Genomic DNA, 25,196 nt, shown 5'->3' on the forward strand with positions numbered 1-25,196 from the left:
TTGTTATCTGTTGTAAAGTAATGTCTTCTTTATAGTACTTTAGAATAGTTTTTACGAATAATATTTATGGTGTAAATTGTGGTTTGTCTTGGATATTCAGCCAATTAAGGTGTCCTATATAGCTAGTTTGTTTCTATTAATTTATGTTACATGTATGTAGCACCTTGGTCCTGGAGAAACACCATTTAGTTTCACTGTGTACTGAACTGTATATGGTTGAAATGACAATTAAAGTCAACCTGTCTTGACTTGACATGCAAAGGCAAGCATTTCACTTCATATCGTACTGTGTATGAGACAAATAAATTTATTTGAATTTGAAGATATTAAAAGAGCGAGACAAAACCTTTATTTCTATAGATTACAAAATATGGCAAATTTAATATGCAAAGGCACAGTAGGGTGGCTGCATGTGGAGATATGCATGTCAACAAACCAGTTTAGAAAGAAGCAAATATAAATAACATTAACTTTACCATCCATACAAGCACAATTTAAAGACCCATTTAATTGAAAAACAACCTAAAAAATATTTCAAAAATTCTAACCATAATATTGTGGATATATTATGTCGTGTTATATTGCACTTCTAAATTGTCAAACCACATCCTTCTTGTTCCCTGGGAGACAACAAAGAATCATGGCATGGTGAAAGAAAAACCATGCTGCACAGCTTCAGGACCCTCAGTTCACTACTGAGCTTCATTTATTGTCTAAGTGGAGCTTTACAAGGTCTTCTTTTGTCTATATGGATGTCCTTTAGGTTTTCTGTTACACTTGCTAAAGTAACTTGGATTAAACCTAAATTAGTGGGGCCAAACCCTGGTCCTGGAGGACCCCCTGTCCCTGCACATTTTAGCTCCTAGCTTCTTGCAGACCTGGGCCCGTATTCACAAGGCTTCTTAAGCCTAAAAGTTGGTCCTAGTGACAAAATTTCAAGAAAATTTTTGGAATTATGACATTTTCTTAGAATTTCCCCTGAAATTTAGGACTAAATCTTAGTAAAGATAAAAATGATTCACAAAACATTGTAGCCCTAAAAACAGCTCCTAAGATAAAAAAAATTAAGAGTAGAGAGGAGGACTTTTAGGAAGCATAAGAGTTTCTATAGCAGAGGACAAAATGGCTGAAAGAAGAAATATTCTCCAAGCACTAAACATAAAGCTAAAAGTAAACACTGATCTTTTGTCCAATTTGGTTTTCTTGTGCTTTTACTTCCTTCCATCTCTCTTGGATTGTTGGCTACATACTGTACCATCCAAAAGTGTAACTTAAATAGACTGTCCTGCAATCATGTAAATTGGTAAAAGGTGAGACATTTTGCTCCCATCAATCTAAAATGGATTACAAGTAATAAAATTAGTATGGTAAAGAAATGTAAGAACTTAAATATAGTAACTACTGTGTAAAAAACTGTGTGTGGTTGCTTCAAAAGTAGACACATTTTCAACATTTGGCTGTTTAAATTAATTTTAAGATATTTATATTAACATATAGAATTTCTTTATATAAAAACATTATTTCACTGTTCTATTATCATGTATTCTATTTTCACAAAAACCACATTTCAAGGCCTTTACAGAGGGCAGAGGTTATATTTTAACAACCAATCGCAGTCTTTGAATTGCTGCATCATCCCTAGCAACAGGGTCAACCACACCTCCTCACTAAGATAAGGGTTTTTGTACTTTCCTTACTCAGAATGGCTCCAAGAAGTTTCCTAAATCATTTTTGGTCTAAGATCGGAGCTCTCTGAGAGAATTCTAAAAAGCTTTGTGAATACAGACCCTGATTTCAGTCAGTTAACTAATTACTTTTTCTTAATTTAAGTGGGTGTGATAGAGCAGGTAAACACAAAAATGTGTCCAGGGATGGGAACTACTGCCCTGGATAATAAGTGTATAAATGTTGTGTGAAACCCGGAAGTATTCTTACCTCAGACCCAGAGTTCCCTGGATCAAGCACAATCCTTAACCAGGATAAAGCAATGACTGAAGATGAATGAATAAATAAAATAATTTTAAATTTTAATTCTGGGGTCAAATTGAAATAGTTAAAACGATACACAAACATCATTCACATTTAAACATCAATATCAGACCCCTCTCAAGATTATAGCAATGAACCTTTTTCTGTTCGCACGGTTTTCCTAAAACCAAGCCTAAAGTCATGAAGGTGGTTTAGAGAAAAGGTAGCAATCTAAGATTAGATTTTGACATTTATTTGTGTACAATGACTGTAAACTTCATCAGCTCTTCTGTTTTCTACTGGTTAGTAGAGTTTGGGATGAACCATCTCTTCTGTGGTGGTGATGATGGATGAATGGTGGTAGCGGTCTCGAAGGGCAAAGTCTGTATTTTCCTCCGTCAGCTGTCTTGTTTCCATGTCAACTGCTGACAAGGACGGTGTCACCACAATCTGGTCCTGAAGCACTTGGTTTGGCCTAAATTAGGAGAGTTACTATTATCAAGGGCATTAAGATAAAAAGCACTAACAATGTATTGGTCTGTTTAAATATAAGTTTTTCTCTACTCTGAGAAAAGAGAGAACTGTAAAAGCTAATGAACAAAATAGTTATCCTTCACCTGCCCAGGCTACTCAGAGAACTCTTTATCCAGTTGAAAAAGCTGAAACGTGCAGCTGTACCTGTTAGCAAAAGAACAAAAATGCTAAATGCTTTTCATGATGGCCCCAAAGTCTTAATTCACAACCATTGTTCCTTATTTAAATTTAAACCCAAGATGGCTTTAAACCAAACAAAAGAAGATTGAATACAACCAGAATTAAGACCACTATGATGACTCAAGAACACCAGATTATGATGATGATATCTCCTCTCACCTCCTTCATACATCACTTACCTGGACACTGTAGTTTGTAGACTACAGTTCAACATTTAATACTATAATTCCCCCCACACTTACCACGAAGCTGAAGCAGCTGGGACTCAGCCGAGTGGATCTCCAATTTTTTAACTGGCAGGCCACAGGCAGGAAGGATAGGCAGACGATTTAGACTTTCTCAACCCCTGTTCTGGAGCTCCCCAGGGTTGTGCTCTGAGGCCCCTGCTGTAGCTCATTGTACACATATGACTGCGTGGTCACTACCAACTAAACCACCAATAAGTTTGCTGCCAACACCATTGTGGTGGGCCTGATCTTCAGCAACAATGAGATGGCCTACATGGAGGATATTAGAAATCTAAAGAACTGGTGCAAGAGGAACAACCTAATCCTTAACGTCAGCATGACAATGGAGCAGATAGTGGACTTAAATACAAAGCGAGGGAAAAACTACCAGATCCTAATCATCTCTTGCACCATAAGGCGCATCCTGATGAAAAACTTCACAACCTGGTTTGGGAACAGCACCATGTACAGACGAGGTCTACAAAGGGTCGTGTGATCAGCTGCATGCAACATCCGTACCAAGCTCCCTGACCTGCACTCAATCTACAGCAAGTGGTGCTCGACCAAAGCCAGGAAGATAGTGAAGGACCTCAGCCACCCCAACAATGGACTGTTCTCTCTATTGCGGTCAGGAAAGCACTTCCGCTTCCTGAAGGCCAACACAGGGAGACTAAAGAGGAGCTACTTCTTGCGGGTTTTACAGACAACTTTGTCAGAGTATCAACAAAATAACAGCATAATAATGCAGTGATTATTGCCCACCTGAAGTGATCCAATAAAGTAGAATTAATGAACCAGTGACATGGTTATAAGTGTTCGAGGCTAATTTATGCACATGGGCTAGGGTTAGAAATTTAAATTAATTCCTATCACAGCATTGGATATGTTCCAAAATCTTTTAAAATTAGCAGTTATTAAACCGATTATTAAGAAACCTGACCTTGACCCCTGTCAGCTGTCCAATTACAGGCCAATATCAAATCTCCCCTTCATCTCTAAAATTCTCAAAAAGATAGTAGCGGAGCAGCTATGCTCATATCTACATAGAAATAGCATACATGAACTGTATCAGTTATGATTTAGGCCTCATCACAGCACAGAGACAGCACTCGTTAAAGTAGTAAATTACCTCCTATAGGCCTCTGATCAGGTAACTATGTAACTATGTAACTAGGTTACAGGTAACTATGTAACTAGGTTACAGGTGTGTAACTATGCTTGTATTACTCGACCCTAAGTGCAGCTTTTGACACTATTGATCATGGTATTTTTCTTCACAGATTAAAAAATGTAGTAGGAATTAAGGGTACAGCCCTCTCCTGGCTCAGTTCCTATTTGCTCAATCGTTATCAGTATGTAGCCTTTTTTTTTTAAAATTTTCTCCCCTAATTTACTCTTAGCCAATTCCCCCCGTCACTAGGGGGCTCCCACATTAAGGCTACTACTACCACTCAGCCGGGAGGGCCGAAGACTATCACGTGTTTCCTTCGAACCGCGTGACGTCAGCCGACCACATCTTTTCGAACTGCTTGCTCACGCACCATTAAGGGCGGAGTAACACACTCGGAGGAAAGCGCTAGCCGCTCCTTCCGCGTGCGCGAGCTCACAGATGCCCCTGATTGGTTGTAGAGCCGTGATTAATGTGGGAGCGCAAGTACCTCTCATCCCTCCACCCTGAGAGAGCTCGGCCAATCAGATCTCTCTAGACCTCCGGCTGTGAGAGGAAAACAGCATCACCCGGGGTTTGAACCAGTGCTCCCCGGATGATAGGGCGAGCACTTTACCACTGCGCCACTAGGAAGCATCAGTATGTGGACTTAAATGGTGATTATTCTGCATGCTCTCTAGTGGAGTTTGGTGTTCTACAAGGTTCAGTTTTAGGCCCATTGCTTTTTTCCCTTTACATGCTTCCTCTGGGCAACATAATTCGTAAACATGGTATTAGTTTTCATTGTTATGCTGACGACTCAGTTATATGTCTCAGCAAAACCATTTGAGCAATGTGTGCAGGATATAGGAGATTGGATGCTAATTAACTTCCTTCTGCTTAATCTGATAAGACAGAAGTTCTAGTCATAGGACCGCATTCAGCTAGAAGTAAGATTTTAGATCACACTGTAACTTTAGATGGCCTTTCTGTTGCATTAAGTGCAACAGTAAAAGACCTCGGTGTAATTATAGATTCCAGCCTTTCATTTGAAGCTCATGTAGATAATATTACCAGGATAGCATTCTTTCACCTCAGAAATATTGCCAAGATAAGAAATATACTGTTGCTAAACGATGCAGAAAAACTAGTTTATGCCTCAACCTCTAGGTTGGACTATTGTAATGCTTTACTGTCTGGTTGTTCAACTAGATGCATAAACACGCTTCAGCTACTGTAGTCCTGAATGCAGCAGCGAGAGTCCTCACTAGAACCAGAAGATATGAGCACATCACCCCTATCTTATCTTTACTTCACTGGCTCCCTGTGAAATTTTGCATTGATTTTAAAATACTATTCTTGACATATAAAGCATTAAATGGTCTTGCGCCACAGTATCTGAGCGACTGCTAGTGTCTTACGATCCACCACGCCTACTTCGATCAAAGGATGCAGGCTGCTTGTCAGTACCGCGTATTACGAAAACTACAGCTGGGGGCAGAGCTTTTACTTACAAAGCCCCAAAATGATGGAATAGTCTTCCAAATAGTGTTCGGGACTCAGACACAGTCTCAGTGTTTAAGTCCAGGCTAAAAACCTATTTATTTAATCAAGCATTTTTAAAATAGATTTGTCTTGGGTAAAGGGGACTCATGGATGTAGAGTATTAGGTGAACTGGTATGTTTAGATGCTGTCTTCCCCACTCTCATTGATCACTCAGGTTTGTTGACGGTAAGGTGACTGTTTGCTTTACATCTCAGCAAGCCCTTATGTTCTCAGCAAGCCCTTATGTCTGTGTTTCCTTCTGGCTCTCCCTTTTAGTTATGCTGTCATAGTTAGTCCTGCCGGAGTCTCTGCTTGCACTCTACACTAAATATTTATTCATATTATACATTATGTGACTGCGACCATACCCAACTGTTATGTCTCCTCTTTTGCTCTCCCCTCTCCTTTTCTCCCTTCGCTCTCTCTTCTCTCTCTCTCTCTGTGGAGCTACACATGTCGTTCCTGAGCTGCCAGTGATCAAGACTCCCTCTGCCCTCCAGACCTGTCTGACTCATCCTGGTGCCTCGCTTCTGGTTGGAGATCTCGTCGCATGGATGCCCCATGTGTCTCTTTGGGATGCGCCTGGTGTTTCAGGATGGTTTCGCTCTACCATGAAGACGGTTCTGGCCTCGACTGGTGTCGACAGCTGTTTCTCTGAGGACTTGACTTGGCTGCAGTTGCTCGATAGTTCATTAACATCAATTAACATCAACTGTTATAGCTGAACTGGCTGCCACCTAACAGTATAAATGCTGATCAATTCCTGCTTCCTGTTTCACCCACATGAGGATGGGTTCCCTGTTGAGTCTGGTTCCTCTAAAGGTTTCTTCCTATTACCATCTCGGGGAGTTTTTCCTTGCCACTGTCGCCCTCGGCCTACTCACCAGGGACAATCTGATCATTCTGATTTATACACATTCACATTCCGTACAAACATAAATAATTTTTTTGATTGTGTAAAGCTGCTTTGCGACAATGACAATTGTTAAAAGCGCTATACAAATAAAATTGAAGTAAATTGAATAAACATTGTTACAGACCAAGTCCAACCCCTTTATGGGATCAGTATTTCCTAATGGAAGTGGTATTTTTTGGCAACACAAGGCAGTACATGTTCAATGTTATGGCTGATTAGTGTATACACATGTATAAAATCAGAGACACACTTATTCTGTGCAGCAGAACCAATGAACCAAAAAATAAGGTCAATATAACAAGCTGTATAGGTTTTAAATATATTGATTTTATACAGGAAACCTCCTACAACAGGATGGCACTGGGAAGATATTACATATCACACAGTTGTAGAATTCAGCATAAAACTGTTCCAAATATCCCAGCTGCACAACAGGCCGTGTTTGCCCAGGATCAAACACAATCAGTTTTTCCATAATCGACTATTCTATTCATATTGGGGGAAAAAAGCGAAGAATTCAAACTGTACACTGGAATGTTTTCCTTAACATAAAAATTCTAAATATTTACACTTTAAATCAATGCTTTGAGTTTAAGACAACTGCCCAAATAAAGCCATTTTCAAACAATGTGGCTCTGTATTTAATTCACATTATTAAGCAATCAAATATAATTACCTGTTGGCAAACCTGGGCTTGTGTTTCCAATGTAGAGGTAAAGTAGGACGGCAATGCTAATATTCACCAAGGCATAGACCCACTGGATAATAAACATTATCAAAATAGAGCACAGAGCCTAAAGAATTAAACACATAATCAATTAATTAATTTCTTATTCATCATTTTAAAAAATGTTTCACATAGTTGGTAGAAGTATAATAACTACTTTTCATTCTTGCACTTACACCAATTAAGGAAACCCAGTGATTGCAGAACTTTGCATAACATGACTCTGGGATTGGCCGGATATCTAATCCCTCCAGTTTTGGTTTGGTGTCTGTAAAAAAAAAAAATAAAAAAAAATAAATGCTTTGATAAATGTAGTGCACTATGTAAACACTGTGCTAATTTGTGAACGTGAACAGAGTATCATCACTTACCATTAGTGTCTGATGTCTCACTTGGTATCTGATGGAGCTCAATAGGATTTTGAGTAGGCAAAGACAGTTTCCTCTTCCCTTCTGGCTCAGACTCGATAAGCCCTGTCTGACTGCTGGTCTCATCATCTAGGCCAATGCTTTGTTCAAGCCCTTTCTCATCCTTTTCCTTTTCTGATGGGTTGTTGCTATTCAAGTCAAGCCCAAAACTACTGCTCAATGTTTCTTTAGCAGGAACCTTTGCTTTCCTGCTCCAGACCTTGGATGCATGATTGGAGACTTTCTCTTCCTCTGTGCTGTCTGGATTAGGCAATGTAAATATCTGGTCCATGTCTTTAGTAAACTCAAGCAGAGTTCCATTGCTTGTCTTGCTCAGAGTACCATTGCTGCCATAACCTGGGTGACTGTTTTTTACGAGTAGTTTTTTAGGGCAGGGTTTGTCAATGAGAGGCTTTCTTTCCTTAAGTTGGAGCTTGTAGCTCATGGCCACACTGAAATAGGAATAGTCAATGATGCTGTAGGTCAGCATGAAGTTAATGGTTACAATAGGAGCCAGAATGTTGACCTGTCCGATGAAGATGAAGGCCATGGAGATTAAGCTTGTTAGACAGATTGCTGCGACTGGAGTTTTATTGGGACCCTTCTGTTAGACAGAAAGTGGTTAGAGAAATGACATAAATTACATTGCAATTTATAATTAAAAATTAAGAAACAGTGCAATAGTTTTCCCAGCAATAGTTTATACAATAGTGGCAGTATGTTTTTGGAGCATGAGTCTTATAAGAATTGGCTTTCTTGTTGCAGCGTCTAACAATACTTTCAAGTACATCTGAGCATCATCATTATTGAGTATGAGGCCTTTAAACTCCAAAAAAATTATCTAAACGTTAAACACCACATTCCACTCACTCTATTTTAATTCTTTAAAACTTTACATGTTGCATAATAATTGAGTGCAAGTATCCAAGAATAACAACCTAGAGAAAACATCTTGCCAGACCTCTCACACAAATGGTCCCTCCTAAAGCTACACATGTTCTACCTTCTCCTTCTTCCCTGCTCTGTTATTTAGGTTGGGAGACTTTGTCGGCATGCTTGCACTCCTGGTACTGCATGGCAGGGAGCCAGGCCAACCTGGGCTGGCCCTGGCTTTACTTCCTGCATTTGTTCTATGGTTTTGATTTGAGGCAAGATGTCTCAGGCCTGCTTTCAATCCACACAGAAGACCCAGACAGTGTTAGGGCAAAGGAAAAGGGTGTGTAATATTTTTTCATAAGCCACAATGTTGCTCTTCAGTTTTTTTTTAAAAACCACTCAATTGCGCTATAATTAGGGGCTCCTCCTTTTTGTGGATACTATCTGTTCTGCTTTCCCAGACATACTCAAAATGGCTGTAATTGAAGTTCACAAGAGTGAACTCTACATAGTTCATGAAATAAACAAAGAAATATACAAAGAAAAAAAAAACAAGCATTTAAAATATTGTGCAAACTTATGTAATGAGTGTAATGTAAGGAATGTGATTTTCCAAATCACAGCCTTAGAGACAGAATGCAGTACATGCCATTTCCTTTCTTTGTTATCCAGACTGTAGTGCGTGCTAGCGTCTTTTTTTTTACTTTAATCTATTTACTTATTTAATTTCATTTATATAGTTCTTTAATTAATGAACATTGTTACAAAGCAGCTTTATACTGTAGAACTGAGCTCATATGTTTGACACTGTGATATCTGCATACACACCCCTCGTCCCAGAAAAGTCAGAGCTGGGATAACTCTTTCTTGGGCAATACACTGCAGGACCCTGGGTGCTCCATACAGCCCACCCATGCAAGAGGCCAGGGAGGAGATATACAGGCCCAACAGGAACAGGAAACCCACCAAGGAGACCTAATGGGGAAAACACCAAACAAAGAGTACTTAGAACTCTGCCGAGTCTGGTTATTGTTAGCACTAGGCAAAAAAAATTCTCTGAGAAGTAGTAAATATAAAAGAACCAAATTGTTGACTTGTGTACAAAAATATGCAAAGGTAAGAATAATACAACCTTTTTTTATATATATATTACAATTTTGCAGGCAGTTCTGCTGTCTTTGTTGCTGATACATGAGAAGCTTCAGCAGGGTGTTCACCCCCATGCAAATCCCCATACTGAGCAGCTGTGGATCTGCCAGCGAGTGTGAGGACTGTGGTGATCACAAGCCAGCTTTTCATAGCTATTAGTCTCGTACCATTTGCTCTCATGGCATGTAGAACACATGCAGCATGAACTTTGGAACCCTCTGCAGTTGTCACTCTTACATGACTAACACCTAACATCTTGTGTTTTTATGCACATTGCTGCAAAGTGTTTGCACGACAGTAAACTGTTATTCCCCCTCTTTATATGACCCTTTGATCAAACAATATAATTGCATATAGTGCTTTATTATGTATTTAGCAGCTTTTCACCCTCTAATCGTCTTCAGAAGTTTTTGCCTTTGCAAACTGTCTTGTCCATAGTACATCCAATAACTGCATTGTACTGTATATCAAATATTGTAACATTTAAACATGGTTTAAAGAAAAGCACAATGTGTGTACTGCACACTTCCAGACTATCAATAATGTGACCATGTGTCATTGTTCAATTACTTACAGACTGCATTGGTAATTTATCTAGCAGCTCTCAGTTTCCATCCAAAGTACACCGCACACAATAATGCTTGTGCATGTACTTGTTTGCTTTCCTATTTTACTCATAAATGTCTAATAGATTTGATGGCAGAGTAAAGCAAAAATTGATTTAGCCCATGCACATGGCCTGAAAGGCTCGACTGTGATTTCTTTAATTATCTGCATTAATGCTGTGTGTACTGTAGCTCTGTTGCAAAGCTACAGTATAGACTGACACCACAAAAAAGCCTGGGCCTCTGTGACTAAGGTAGTAACTTTAGCAATATTACCTTTTCTGCAATTAAGAAATCATAGCGCAGAGCATCTCTAGTACAGATGGCTCCCAGCAAGAATACAAACACAAGGTACAGGAACCACCTGAAAAATATAACAATATGACAGACCTACAATGACACACACTGAGTGCTTAATAAATCAATTCTAAAATAGTTTATGAGATGGTTTACCACTGTGGAATACTGTGTACCCTCCAATTTATCTAATCAAATAATAATAGTAATAGAATGTATTTAAATGCATTTAAATCATATATAGATAAGGGCTCTGTAAATGTTGAATCACATACGAGGTGAAGACAGCTGCCAGGGTCCCAACAGGTATGCTGTGCTCAGGCTTATGAAGATCTGAACTCATGTTGAACCCCGCCATCACACCTAAACACAACATAAACAGTTGCTACACACAGAAAACATGCAGGCTTGATAAAAAGAACTAGCAGCAAACTGCTGACTTGTACATAGTACATTTAAAATGGATTATTGTTGAGAATGTACAAAATTACTCAAAAGATATTTTGACATTTTCTGACCCATCTGAGGCTTCAGCTTAAAACAGGAAGGACGGACTATTGCATTCTCAACTTGCTCAATCAATCCAAGTCAAATAATGATGAATTATAATGATTATGGAATAAAGAAACAGGGTTAACATTAATTATGGGAAATTATATTATAATAGTGTAAAATAATTATGGAATTCAAAAAAACATTTGACAATGGGTGGTGCAATGCGGTCCGGCACAAAGCAGTGTTACTTTTACCATCTTAAATTTGTATTATATTTTTATATAGTTATGGGACACACCACTATCATAATCACTAAGGATGATTTTTTTACTTTTATTTAAAATGCATGTAGTCTCTATCAGTTTATGTCATGTTTATGCACATTAGCCCCGCAGCTTCTTCTTGCTCCCTCTAAAAACTAGACTTGTCATGTTACAGAGGAACCAAATGACTCCCCATGGAGAAAAACTTGCTGATTTGTATTAAAGCACCGACACTGAGACTCTTGACACAGATGACAAGAACCCTTTTACAGACATCTTTACCATAACTATAAACCTTTTTATAGACGGTCACAAGGTTGGTATTTAAGTAGTCAACTTTTCTTTCATTTATGTGAAATACTGAAACATGATCACCTGTAGCAGCAGGAAAGAAAACTCCAAACACTGTAAAGAAAGTTTCGCCAGCCGTATAGTCAGGCAGAGTGTTCGTCCATAGAAGCTCTTTTGAATAGCCAACAAACCCATGCTCTGAAAATACAAGGCCAAAACCATGTCAGCACTGAACAATCATAACAAAAATTTTCAATAATTAAATCCTGAAACATTACTGAGTGATCCATGACAAAAGCTTACAATATTGTACAAAATACACTTACTGTAACAATGGCATTGATGTTTAAAAGGCATGCTCTCATATCCTAAAACTCTACTGGAATACAGCCACTGGTTGGGAAAAACCAGGAGATGACAATTCTGCTTTATTTATAAATTCTAAATTCAAACACAAAGCCTGCACTTGATTTCCCACTCAAGCAGTTTACAGTAATTGTAGTGTTCATAACAAAATTTCTTTGTGCAGGATGTCACAGGGTTTTTCATGGGAACCTGACACCAACTATATACTAAACATTAAATAAGCATTTTTTAGGACCCTACTGTATGGTACTTACAAGATTGTATCGTTCTATGGTGTGAAATATGTCTGGCCAGAGTTCTGAATGTGTGTGTGTGTGTGTGAGAGAGAGGGAAAGAGAAAGACAGAGAAAGAGAGAAATGCACCACACCAGGACTTTATGTAAGTGTCAGGGGGAGAACAGAGTCTCCGCCAAGATGCGTGCAAAAGCAGTGTTCAAAAGGCCCTCATTGAGGACACGACAGGGTAAATGTTGGACTCTACTCTGGGTGTGTTCTCTGGCTAACCAAACAAGCCACAGACACACACCAAGAAAAGATTTGTATGAATTGTGGTTTAAGATATGGTGTTGTGCTGAGAAGATGAGGCAACACTGGTGCCTGTACAGTATGTGTGCACTATAGTACAGTACACAATACATTAGAGTTGCCTATGACAAATTTTGGAAAATCACTTGACCTTTGAATTTTTAATAAATAAATAGATGTAACATTAAAAACAGGTCTCAAGGCCTGGTGCTGCTGAATGGAGCACAACTGTTGCTATGTGCTATAGTATTATTATGAATAAATAAATAAGTAAACAGTCTAATATTTACATATGTACAGAATGTGAGAAAAGCTCACCTGTACAGGCCATGCGCACAAAGAGTGTGAAATTTGTAGCACTTGGCCATGAAAGAGCATGGACCATTTCCCTCTCTGTTATCTTGTGATGGGAAAGAATGTGTTCTCTTGGATTAATGACATGTTTTTCAAAAAGGAAGTCACCACCCTTTTAGAAGCCCTGCCTGTTCCTTGCCGTCCAAGGCACAGCTCTTCGGAAAAAGCAAGCGCCAGAGCAACAGAGAGAATAAAATCAAGATCGAGAAAGAAAAGGAAGACGTATTTAATGATCCAATGTCTTTTTTTTATGGCTGCAGTTATTCTGCAGCATTTCATACAATAAATATGAAAATACTGCATTATCCGCACATTTTTACAATACACATCTGATTTTCATTTTTTGCTGTTGTTTTTTTTTTTCCTTTATTTTATCCATTGTGCTTTCAATTTCTGTAGAACGACAGGAAGCAAGAAAAAAAAGTTAGATAACGAAATAAGATAACCAACTGTTTTGCTTTGTAACAACAGAAGGGTTTTAAGCCTCAATCCCCTAAGAGGAAGCACTACGAGTATGCTTCTTCTTTATTGAGTGCATCATGCAAAACAATATAAATTAAAAAGTGTCTTTAAACCCTTATGGAAAACTACAGCAATATTACAGTTTTGACTATAGATAATGTCATGACAGCCAATAAAACATCACAGGGGGCCTGGAGTCTATCCAGAGAACAAAGTGGCACACCCTGGATAGGGTTCCACCTTATTGCCCACCACAACACACACACACACACTCTCACACTCTCTTACTGACACACTCACAAAATCATGCACTACTGGCAATCTGAAAGCACCAGACTCTACCAAGTATTTGCACTGTGGAAGACGACCTGAAGGAACACCACCAAGCAAGTCTTGACCCCCCTCATCTCTCCATGTTTTCATTCCAAAGGGTCAGACTTTCATGTATTTTTACAAAAAAGATCTTAAGGATCAGTTTTCCAGCCTTCCTAAGGAACTTTTTGGCTCTCATTCCTGATCCAGTCCCTGTCCAGTTTCAGATAAATTAATTTTTAAGCCACTAAGAGACCTATGAACCATTCAAGCATAAAAACAATTCATTACATATGTCTTTAGGCATTTTGCAGCCTGTTAAAGTAAAACATTTGTTCCCATTTATTTAATTTATTATGAAGAAATAATGGGGTGTCTCAAGGCTGTGCTCAGTACTGTATTACATTTATATATTGCTATAACTGTCCTGTCCACTGTTGAATATGTATAGAGTGAAACCTTGGATTGCAAGTAACTTGGTCTGCGAGTGTTTTGCAAGACGAGCAAAAGTCTAAATAAATTTTAACTTGATAAACAAATGAGGTTTTGAGATACGAGTACTGTAGTATGTGTACACATTGTCTGCTGAGCATCATGTGATCATAACTGAGCCAATGGTGGTTCTCTCTCATGCATGCACTACAGGATTGTGGGTATCATCTCCCATGCTCAAATCACTTGTTTAGTCAACAACCATGTGCCTTTGTACTGTTTGCTATAACATTATGACCATGTTTGTGTGCCCACGTGAAGCAGTATATATATTTTGTGTCCAAGTTCAGTGACTGTTCTTTAGTAACTGTACTGCAACAACGGTCCCGTAAAGTAAATACGGATAAAAAGGCTGTGGCAGTGTGGGAAAATCCATCTGTTTAACGACAATGCAATGCCGCATTTCCACAGAATATTTAAAAGGAGTAAAAAGCAAGTGTCATTTGAGAGGTTCCTTGTTAAAGATTCGTAGTTGAAGAGCAGTGATTTTGTTTGTGTGTGTGTGTGTGCGCGAGAAAGCCATCCTACACAGTAGCCCCCCTTCTTCTCTTATCTTATACGAGCCATGATTCTTTTAAAAGTACAGATTTATTTGTTTTATTTTTATTTATATTTTGTATCATATTGTATTGTATAAATCATTTTTATATGAATATCTTTGGGCTATGGACCAAATCATCAGAGTGTAATATTTATTTGGGGAATTTGCTTTGATATACGAGTGCTTTGAATTACAAACACGCTTCCAGAACGATTCCAAGGTTTAACTGTATTGTTACTGTGCACATCTAATATGAAAATGTAAACATCTTATACAAATGCTATTCACATTAATATAAACTGTTGTGCTAAATAATAAAAAATGTTACTGGCAGTTAGGCTTTCCTTTTTGTAGAAGTGCAAATTAAAAATAAATGCCCATATAATCTGTGCTGCTAAAGTCAAAAACATTAGCATGTCACTTGTTAAATCACAGATTGGGAATCTTACTGAATGGGATCGAGGAAAGTGGCTATGACATTCAGATTATGAATACTCATACACACAAATGACAGCTGCATGTTGACTTGAACACATAACAGGGAAACTTTCACCCACAGTTTGGTTATTTATAGTATAAGCCTTTTTCATCAGAAGCTGTGGACCAGGAAGTGATTTGAAGACTTCAAGTGCATAACTCAGATCTCTTTCCTGCTTGTTCTTTTGTCCCAGGCCAAATATGTGGGTGAGCCCGGTTAACACCCTAAACCCAAAACCATGAGCGCATACATGTTTCCTGTCCAAACCGGGGCGTTGCAATAGTTATGCACGTTCCAATGCAGATGCACATTCTGCATACTGAAGAGGAAAATGAAAAATAAAAATACAACCAAAACACATCTCTGGCTAAAAATAAATGTCACTGATACTTAGAAGGATTGTTTATGAGTCATAAAAAGTGTTAATATACCAAATATTAACACCCCCCCACACACACAGATTTTTGACATCTGCTCATAAAATGATATGTTTTACAGCCATAACATTAGAAGTATAATTCAACATAATTGTGACAAAGTTGATAAGTGCAGATAGAAGAAATGGTAGCATGAAGAGATTTCTTAAGGTCACAGACCATTTTACAGACTAAACATTAATTTCTATGGTGTTAGAAACAATCATTGAGGAATCCGGCATTGTCATAACACACTGAGTGGAAGCAGCAAAGTCTTTGGTGTGTCCGTATTGGCCTTGACTCTCTGATTAAAATGGTTATCGAATTGTAAACATATGCACAGCACCTTTTTTTCCCCTGACACTAGCAGGTAGGCTGCCCATGTTGTGCCCGTTTGGGCCACGGAACAAACTGGAGGTTCGCTAGCAGTGAGCTCACTCGACTACCACACAGCGTAATTGGAAAAACCTGTAAAATCAGGAAAAGTGTATTCCCCTATACCATCCAAAAGTACGTCCTGATCTCAGGCCCAGCTATTAAATGAGTTAACCAGAAAAGTGGGACATGTGTGAGTGGGCAACAGCAGGAGCAGTAGCAATGGAGAATACGTCTCAAATTCATAAGATTTCAGCACTGCTTTAAATCCAGCTTCTGAAGGATTTTTTTTTTAATCCTCCTGCACAGATTTCACTGGAGCTCAACCCAGAGAAAGAGAGAATCATATTTATGGAAGTCTTTTCTGCATTCTGGACAGGAAGTTAGTAATCAAGAGAGCAGGAAGCACTGGGATGGACTTCCTGAAAAGTCAGTGTGAAAGTACATTCTGGCCCCAACCTTTAGGGCTCAGGCCCTTCCTGCACACAAGACTTCTGAGTAAACATCACACAGGAAGCATAGTACCCTTTTAAGTCAATTCAAGTGTCAGAGCCCTGTCCTTCGTGTTATCAAAATTTAGAGCTGTGGGCCAATGGCTTTTTGATGCTGATTTAAAACAGGCTTAAAATAGTCGTAACGAGGTTCACACCTTTATTCCATTTACACTTACAGGTATCAAACTTAAAGAAATAAAAAATAAAAGATGATGGGGAGGACAGAAGAAACTCCACACAGACAAAGACCCAAGCTCAGTATCAAACCCGGCTCCTTAAAACTGTAAAATTAGGAATATTTTGAAAAATATAATGTTAAAAGCTTAAAATGTTGTTATATTGTATTGAACTTCTCGAGAAAGCATAAGCCTTTCTATAAATTGATATTCTACTAGCTTTGTACGTATAGAAAGTGAAATGTTTGCCCATTCTTTTTTACCAAATAGCTCTAGCTCAGTCACTCTAGCTCTAGCTGTATGTTTGGAGTTGCTGTCCTGCTGAAAGGTAAACCTTCGCCCCAGTTTCAAGTCTTTTGCCAACTCCAACAGGTTTTTTTCTTTGGATTGCCCTGTATTTGGCTCCTTCCATCTTAGCATCAACTCTGACCAGCTCTTCTGTCCATGCTGAAGAAAAGCATCCCTACAACATGATGCTTCCACCACCATGCCAAAAAGTCACTCTTTGGTCTCATCTGACAAAAGCACCTTCTTTCACATGTTTGCTGTGTCCCCCACATGGCTTGTCGCAAACTGCAAACAGGACATCTTATACAGTAGCTTTCTTCAACAATGGCTTTTTTCTGCCACTTTTCCATAAAGGCCAGAATTGAGTGCACAACTTAAAGTCTTAAGGTTTGCAGTTGTGCCATATTCATTCCATGAATTCAACAGTGAGATGGTCAAAGCATGAGATTTTTTTATTTTTATTTTTATTTTTTTATAACCAACGCTTGGGATTTTTTTTTTCATAACCTAAACCTTCTTTAAACTTCTCCACGAGAAACACACCAGACAGCTTAGGGGTAATGTTTTCTAACAAACCTCTAAGGGCTTTACAGAACAGCTGTATTTATATTGAGATTAAATTACACACAGGTGGACTATATTTATTAATTAGGTAACTTCTGAAGGCTATTTGTTTGACCACATTTTCGTTAGGGGCATGAATACAACTTAAATATAATATGTATATTTAAATATTACATATAAAATAACCGAATGTACCCCAGTTAAATCACAGAATGACAAACTGGAGTCCTTACGAATTTGCTGAGTGACTTTTTTGTGTATACTTCAGGCTCTTAATTTTAACATACATGTATTTCTGTATGCAGTTCTTCACTTTATTTACCAGTTTATCTTTTCAAATGATAAGTGGTTTGGCAAAATTACCCTTTGTTTGGGTTACTGCTTATTTGGAGGCTATTATTTTTCCAATATCTTACCTGTATTTATTTAAATTATTAAAATAAGTATAGACTCTCAACATTTTTAATAACAGATCTCCTCCTCCCAGTTAATGCCTGTAAATCAGCCCTGGTTATACCCTAATGCAATTTATCAACACTACATTTTATGTTTTTCATAATCAAACATTGTAACATGATATTGGTCCATAACGCATTTTGTTTAAATGCTGGGAGATTACAGCAAGTTGGCTTATAGAGAGAATAGAATGTAAAATAGACAAATACAACAGTAAAAAAAAAAAAAAAAATTTTTTAAGCGTATGGGGAAAGGTAGAGAGCATTTAAAAATTCTTATTGCAGAAAATCCTGTGTAACTATATAGATTTTGTAGCTTTAGCACAAAAACAAAATTACAATTCTGCCTGATAACATTTAAGTGAGCAAAGTCGACTTCAAGGAGTTTAAAACTGATATTACAGACATGAGACACATTAGATGAAAGAAACCAGTGGCCCATTATGCTGTTTCCGGCATTTTGGGCGCATGGTTTTCATCATAACCCCTTTAGTTCCAGACATGTGCAGTATCCATGTCATGGTGCAATAATGTTTTGGCAACTCATGATGACAATACCTTATATTATATATAATTTTATTATTACTTATTTATTTTTAAGATTTATGACTTTAGAGTTAGGCACCACACAATTCACTTAGAGTTTCTCCTACTTATGATCTACTTACCATAATGACCTTATTACAATTATCCATATAACAATGACTGACATATATGTTACAAGACAAGGCTTACATTAAATGACAGAAAGTGTGAAAAAATCCACACACTACAAGTACAGCACACCAAAAAGCCTAAACCTCATCCCTATGGTAAAACCAGTAGACTAAAAGGAAAAGGAAAAGGGGATATACTTATTTATTTATGACAAAAAAAATCATTCAAAATACTGCAGCATCGTTAACCTGAGTTTTTGTAAGGAAGAAGTTTTACTGTTCTGTGAAAACATTCAAATGCTAAGCCAGGGGTGAAGCAGGTATTTATAAAATACTTGGGTCTGTTAGATGTCTTCTTTATTGTCACAAGGAGAAATAGTGCAAGGAGGAACTCGAGGTCAATAAAATAAGAAAAGGAGAAGAGCTCAAAAATTCAAACTGCAGTGCACTCTGGGTAAGATGGCAGATCACATTAAAAAGATGTACAGTACTTCTTGATTATGTTCTTGATTATGCCTATTAAAATACAGAAATTGCTTTTTAAAAAGAATGACAGTAAGCTAAAACAGCCCTCTCTCATCATACTGTACGTGACCAAGTTTAGAGCTGCATAAATATTTGGTAAGAGGGGGGAATCACAATCTTGATTCACACATTCATTTCACTTGCATGTATTTTCCTGCAATCAGATCATGCTGCATTTACATGTACATCTCTGGTCTGTATGCATGCAGTTTGCCTGTTCTCCCTGTGCTTGGTGGGTTTCCTCTGGATGCTCTGGTTTCCTTCTACAGTCCAAAGACATGCAGATTAGGCTAACTGGTGTTCCCAAAGTGCCCCATGGTGTGTGAATAAGCATGCAAGTGTTCCCTGCAAGAGATTGTCACCCCGTGCAGGGTGTACCCCGCCTTGTGCCCTATGTCTCCTGGGATAGGCTAAAAGTAATGATTGTGTCACTAAAAACATAACAGGCTTGGTTCCTTTGTATACATAACAGTAAGTTGTGCTACATTAAACGACATCAGTGATATGGATTAAATTATCCACAGTGCTTATCCTGTGTACGGCCGCAAAGTCCCTGAAGCCTATCTCAGAGAACTAAGGGAACAAGGCAGGGTACGCCCTAGATGGAGTGCCAACCCATCACAGAGCCAAGCACACACACACACACACACACACACACACAATTGGCAATTTGCAAACGTCATTCAGTCCACACAGCATGTCTTGACTGTGGGAAGAAAACCCAAACTTACCGCACACAGACTGAAACCAAGTTCTGGAGTTGGTGAGCCACCATGCCACTCAGAGACCTACTGTACACTATACACATCTTGGCTAATAACCTTTCCTGGCATCTGCATACAATACATTTTCACCAGACACCAGACCATATCTTTGGAAGACACATCAAAGCTAAGGCAAACTAGCATGCTTCAGTACAGAGTTCACTGTACTAATAGGAAAATTATTTTTAGCCATACCTGATAAAGAAAACAGGTTTCCCCCAAGTTAATGTTCACACATTCATTCTGGCAGCTGAGAAACTGTAATAGCTTTTAATAATCCCGAGTACTTTCCATTATGCATTTTAGTTGTCTCTATTGTATTCTCATTTCTCAGTCTTATTATGGCTTACTTTACTTCAGTCATAACTATTTAGGATTTAATAACTTATGTCAAATCAAATTTTTGTGCATAAGGAAATTATATAAAAGGTCTCCAAAAAAATGAAACAACATCTGTCCCCTGAGTTCAGAGTATTGCTTGATTTCAAAGCCAGTGTAAGTGAAAGTAATGAACTTCAGAGGGCTTCATACTGACATCTACTGGACAAAATAAAGGACAACAGAGCCCAGAGTATTTTAAAGGTAAAAAAGGGTGATAGAATGGAGTAGGAAAAGATCATCATGTTCTTACTGGATGCATTTAAAATGGCTTTAACATGGCATTATTAGCAATTATTCTTTGGCTTTTGATTGATTTAAATTCTGCCTTTGAAACCAAAATAAATGTTACAGTTGCACCATTTGTAAACGACCAGCCATGGAGCTCATAGCAAATTCAGATGGAGAGACCACATTCCTCTCTGGGAATGACAGGATTTTGAAATCAAACACACTGGTGCAAAGATCGCACAATTGAACCAAGTGACTGCAGTGCATCGTCATGCCTTTACTATATTACTCACATACCAGGATCCAAATGGCTGAATGTTCCAATGATAAAATCCAGAGTAGATATCGCAAGAATGGCCAACAGGACGAGCTGCAGCCGAACAATCCACTTTACTCCAGCCAGGTTAATTCCAAGCAGGGCAATGAGCACAGCCACAGAGATCCCCCGGACAGCCCACACACTCTGCACAGTCAACACCTCGGCTATGGACTCTGCAAAGCCAGTGATGTACATGGCTCCAGCCACACACTGAAAAAAACAGTGGCAAAAAAAACACTGCCAAAAAAGCATATTTTGCTTATAGCTGTTCACCAAGATCTCCTTACCTGCCCAAATACATAGAGGAGTCCTACAGTGCCTCCAACTCTTCCTCCGAGAACCATGGAGATCATAGAATAAACGCCCCCACTGCCCACAGTACACCGCTCACACACCCCGACACCCGACATAACTGTCACCAAGGCAACCAGCACAACCAGTGACACCAGGAGCAAGCCCAGCAAGACCCCAGTGTTTCCCTGAAACAAATGTTCACATTAGTTTGTGCTTGTGTTTGTCACAACTTAAGACAGTCATTAACTGTTTAAATATCATCCAGAAGAATAAGGCTAACCTAATATTTTAATTATTTAATGCAACAGCTATGATGTCTGAAACTTGGTTTCCAGTTAAGGCAAACTGATCAGATACATGACCAGACAGGCCAGACAAATGTTTGTGTTATGATCCAGATTGATGTGGTCTCCAAATACGCAAATGTGTAGTCCATATTCAGATTAATGCTTTGTAAACACTAACAACATTTTCAAAAAGATGATGTTTGGAAAATAATTTTCCATGGAGACCCTCTAGTGACATTGGGGATGAGAAGGGGTATTCTGTGGTCACGACTTAAGGTGTGGCAACAAGATACTACGTTGTGGAACAAGATACTAAGTCAAAAATTTGTGGTAGTGATATTCATGCATCAGATCTGACAGGAGTTATGGAATTATGCTATGGGACAGTGTGTAAATAAGGGTAATCACATCAATACACAACAGTTATAAACAAAATCATTTAAAATCATTTAAGTAGGGTTACAACATAATATCTTGTGGCCATGCATTAAACTATCTCGTTTCCACTTGTTAAATTGTGGCCACAGCATTGTATAGGACAGGAAACAGGGAACAGATAAATGGTTCCTGTGGACTGTTCGATGCATCAAAATATCACTTACTACAAGCCATCCGGTACGAAGAAAGAGCACTACTCCAAAAATGTTGATCATGCACGTGGTGAAGACACCATCCCAAGTGCCGAACAGGACAGGCTCCCACACAAACAGCTTCACCTTCCACCATGGCTGAGCATTCATCTGAGAGTCCTGCATAAGATACATACAAAGCCATACAGTCTAGAAAATAAAGCTAAAGTGCACTTTTACATCTATAACTTTGTACCTTTTTTATCCATCTTTCACCATGAAATGTAAATACTGTACGTGCTTAAAATGTACATAATTGGAATAAAGAACCACGGAATACTTTAGGTGACTTAGTGGTTAGCACTGTCTCCTCGAACCTCAAGGGTCTGGTTTGATTTTCACCACGGATTTGTGTGGATGAAGTTTGCATGTTCTGCCAATGCTTGGTGGGTTTCTTCAAGGTGCTCAGATTTCCTCCCACAGTTGAAAGATATGCAGATTAGGCCATTTTGGTGTTCCTAAAATTGCCCGTAGTGTGTGAGTGAGCATGTAAGCGTGTGTGTACGCCCTGCTGCAGTTTTTCAGCATTAAGTTTGAGACAGATGTCCAGAGAATAACAAGAATAGACATTTTTAGATATGCATAGGCTTCTTCTTTTCTTTTCTTAAGTAAATGCTCTGGCAGCTTAAACAACTGAGTTACAGGCCTTCTTCAAACAAAGATTAAAGACCGACCTCTTCACCAAACACTTGAATTAGCATTAGCGTACATGCATTAAAGATCCATTGATTTGTGTTTTCTTTTCATGCTCTAGGCTTAACTACAGTTCAGTTTAACACGGTTTTAGGATATTTCTTACACCCTGAGCTTTTGATCTGGAATAAGCACACCTAGATACTGTAGGTAGTTTAGGTCAAAATGTAAAAATAAAAAAAATAACAAAGAGCAAAACTATACCTGTGCATTTTCATGAAATAACTCCTGAACGTTTGAGCTCATGTTTCCTGTATCAACAGTGGTGCATTTTCCTTTTGGGAAGCTCAGAAATCTCTCAAAATAACCTGGCCACTTTAACAACTGTAAACAAACACACACACACACACACGAGGGGAGAGAAAATGTCCTGAGTGACTGAACTGCTGAAAGTTAAAGACTGCCAAGACTGAAAAACATTGTGCATTAATGTGTTTTGGAGGAAACAGTCACATGATTGCATGCACGCGCTGACCATTGTTAACGAGTTAAACACTTAAGTTATTAATTAACATGAACATTATATTCTTCACTATTTACGTCACTTTTCAGAAAAGTCGTGCTGTCAAAACATATCAAATGTGACAGTAAACCGCGGTGGTTTCATCAATATGACGGTTTAAACTTATGAGTAAAAACAAAAGCACTGTTAAATGGATCAGCATGTATCGGAAGCGTGTTACTGGGTTAAATACCAGGTTACCCGCTAAACCTTACCTGCTGGTCCCGGATGCGACAGGTGTGTATACAATGTGTACGTATGTCTCGTGGGCGCGCGCGTGAGTGCGCGCACTTGCTAGTTTGCGTCAGAACTGTTTAAAGAGGAAAAGTTTTTCTCGAAGCAGTTACCCGAATCTCAAAACAATAAAATAATACCCACGTGTCACTAGTCACTATAAGATCAGGTCACTATAGTTTCCTGTAACACAAAATCCCCTCATAAATTACACAGACACCCTTTATGAAATGTAAACGATTTTTTTTTTACTTAAACTGTACATCCTTGTTGTTGTTGTTTTTTATTTTTTTTGTCCTTACCTCAGGTTGATCACGCCTCGTCCGTCATGTTTTAACATACTGTATCTTCATACACGTTTTATTCTTAGACAAGTTTTACAGTCTGGCATGGCTTTTACTCCTAAATTATCTTAATGCTACGTGTGCAGTAGTGGCACGTCATTAAACAAATGTTGGAGCTGAGGCACTGCATGAAACGCCTGAACAAACAGGACGGGCTTTGAAGAGACTGTATATGACATGAAGATGAAGTATGACTGGGAATATATCTAATTATAAAGAACATACACACAAATATACATTTTATATACATATGTACAGGTGTGTGTATATGTGTGTGTGTCACACACATACAGTATGTATAAATAGCTATAGCTCTGGAAAAAATAAGAGACCACTGCAATTTTATTCCAGAAAACTTCCGGATTATCATCAAGAGGAAGATGGATGATCACAAACCATTAAGCAAATTACTTAAGCTGTTGGCTTTTTTTTTTTTTTGGCAAAAAGAGTGGTCTAAAGTTACCCAACAACAATGTGAAAAACTGGTGGAGAGCATGCCAAAACACATGAAGGCTGAAACTGCATGTTGGAGGTTGATGATAATTGTTGATGAAATGATAGTTTCTTAATGTTATTTAGCCAAAGCATTAACATAGCTCAATTACAAATAAAAAATTTGTAAATACAAACAAAAAATTAAAAATTGCATTTTGTTTTATTTGAGTTATTAAAGCTCTGCAAATACTGCATGATCTTGGATTATTTTGATGTTCTGTGATGTTATCTAGATAATATTTATATTTAGAATTCTGGAGAAATATTGTCAGCAGTTCACAAAAACTAAACTGTTCATCTCACCAATACATGCACCTGTAAGAAATAAAAAATTTAATTATTTTAATATATTAACTATAGTTAATGTATTAAACTAATTTTATTTTTATTTCTTACAGGTGAAACTTGCAACTTAATTCATAACATTTGTATTATGTGCTTTTTCTGGATTTTCTCTGGTTGATATTCTGTCTCAATCCTTTACCTTAAACCTATGATAAAAAATTATAGACCCTTCAATTCTTTGTAAGTGAGCAAACGATGACCGGCCAGGCTCGATTCCCGTCTCTGTGTGCATGGAGTTTGCATGTTCTCCCCGTGCTTTGTGGGTTTTCTCCGGGTACTCTGATTTCCTCCCACAGTCCAAAGATATCCAGGTTAGACTAATTGGCTTTTCCAAATTGCCTGTAGTGTGTTATTAAGTGTGTGTATGCCCTGCAATTGATTGGCATCCTGTCCAGAGTGTACCCTGCCTTGTGCCCTAAGCCTCCTGAGATAGGCTCCAGGCCCCCCGTGACCCTGAATACAGGAGAAAGCGGTATAGAAGATGAGTGAGTGAGTGAGCATTTGTTTCAGCCAAAAACATATGTGGAAGGTTTAATTTGTTTATTTTTAAATGTAGAGCGTACACAGGCATTAT

The 25,196-nt window shown here is 38.3% G+C and overlaps 1 protein-coding gene across 4 annotated transcripts; it reads right to left on the reverse strand.

The window, feature by feature from the left end:
- Positions 1–291: 291 nt before the first annotated feature.
- slc12a8 (solute carrier family 12 member 8) lies at positions 292–23,825 on the reverse strand. Of its 4 annotated transcripts, none has more exons than XM_053497439.1 (14): positions 23,741–23,825; positions 22,907–23,026; positions 21,983–22,129; positions 21,087–21,278; positions 20,778–21,009; positions 11,713–11,826; positions 10,855–10,942; positions 10,559–10,646; positions 9,357–9,503; positions 7,617–8,256; positions 7,422–7,513; positions 7,195–7,312; positions 2,586–2,646; positions 292–2,443 (listed from the first exon to the last, which is right to left on the reverse strand). In XM_053497439.1, exons 2-14 carry the CDS (start codon positions 22,946–22,948, stop codon positions 2,272–2,274), a joined length of 2,133 nt encoding a protein of 710 aa, XP_053353414.1. In that variant the 5' UTR covers positions 22,949–23,026; positions 23,741–23,825; the 3' UTR covers positions 292–2,271. The 4 variants fall into 4 exon arrangements, with proteins under 4 accessions (XP_053353414.1, XP_053353416.1, XP_053353417.1 ...); XM_053497441.1 differs by lacking the exon at positions 23,741–23,825 and adding an exon at positions 23,420–23,502; XM_053497442.1 differs by lacking the exon at positions 23,741–23,825 and adding an exon at positions 23,243–23,316.
- Positions 23,826–25,196: the final 1,371 nt, after the last annotated feature.

Source organism: Clarias gariepinus, chromosome 5 (genome assembly GCF_024256425.1).
Source record: "Clarias gariepinus isolate MV-2021 ecotype Netherlands chromosome 5, CGAR_prim_01v2, whole genome shotgun sequence".
Classification (NCBI taxonomy): Eukaryota; Metazoa; Chordata; class Actinopteri; order Siluriformes; family Clariidae; genus Clarias; species Clarias gariepinus.

Coding starts and splice junctions, on each gene's coding strand:
- slc12a8 (XM_053497439.1), bottom strand. CDS start 22,948: ATGAGCTCAAACGTTCAGGAGTTATTTCATGAAAATGCACAG. Junction 21,010..21,086: donor TCCTCTATGTATTTGGGCAG/GTAAGGAGATCT, acceptor TGTTTTTTTCAG/TGTGTGGCTGGAGCCATGTA. Junction 11,827..20,777: donor ATTCAGCCATTTGGATCCTG/GTATGTGAGTAA, acceptor TTGTATTTTCAG/AGCATGGGTTTGTTGGCTAT.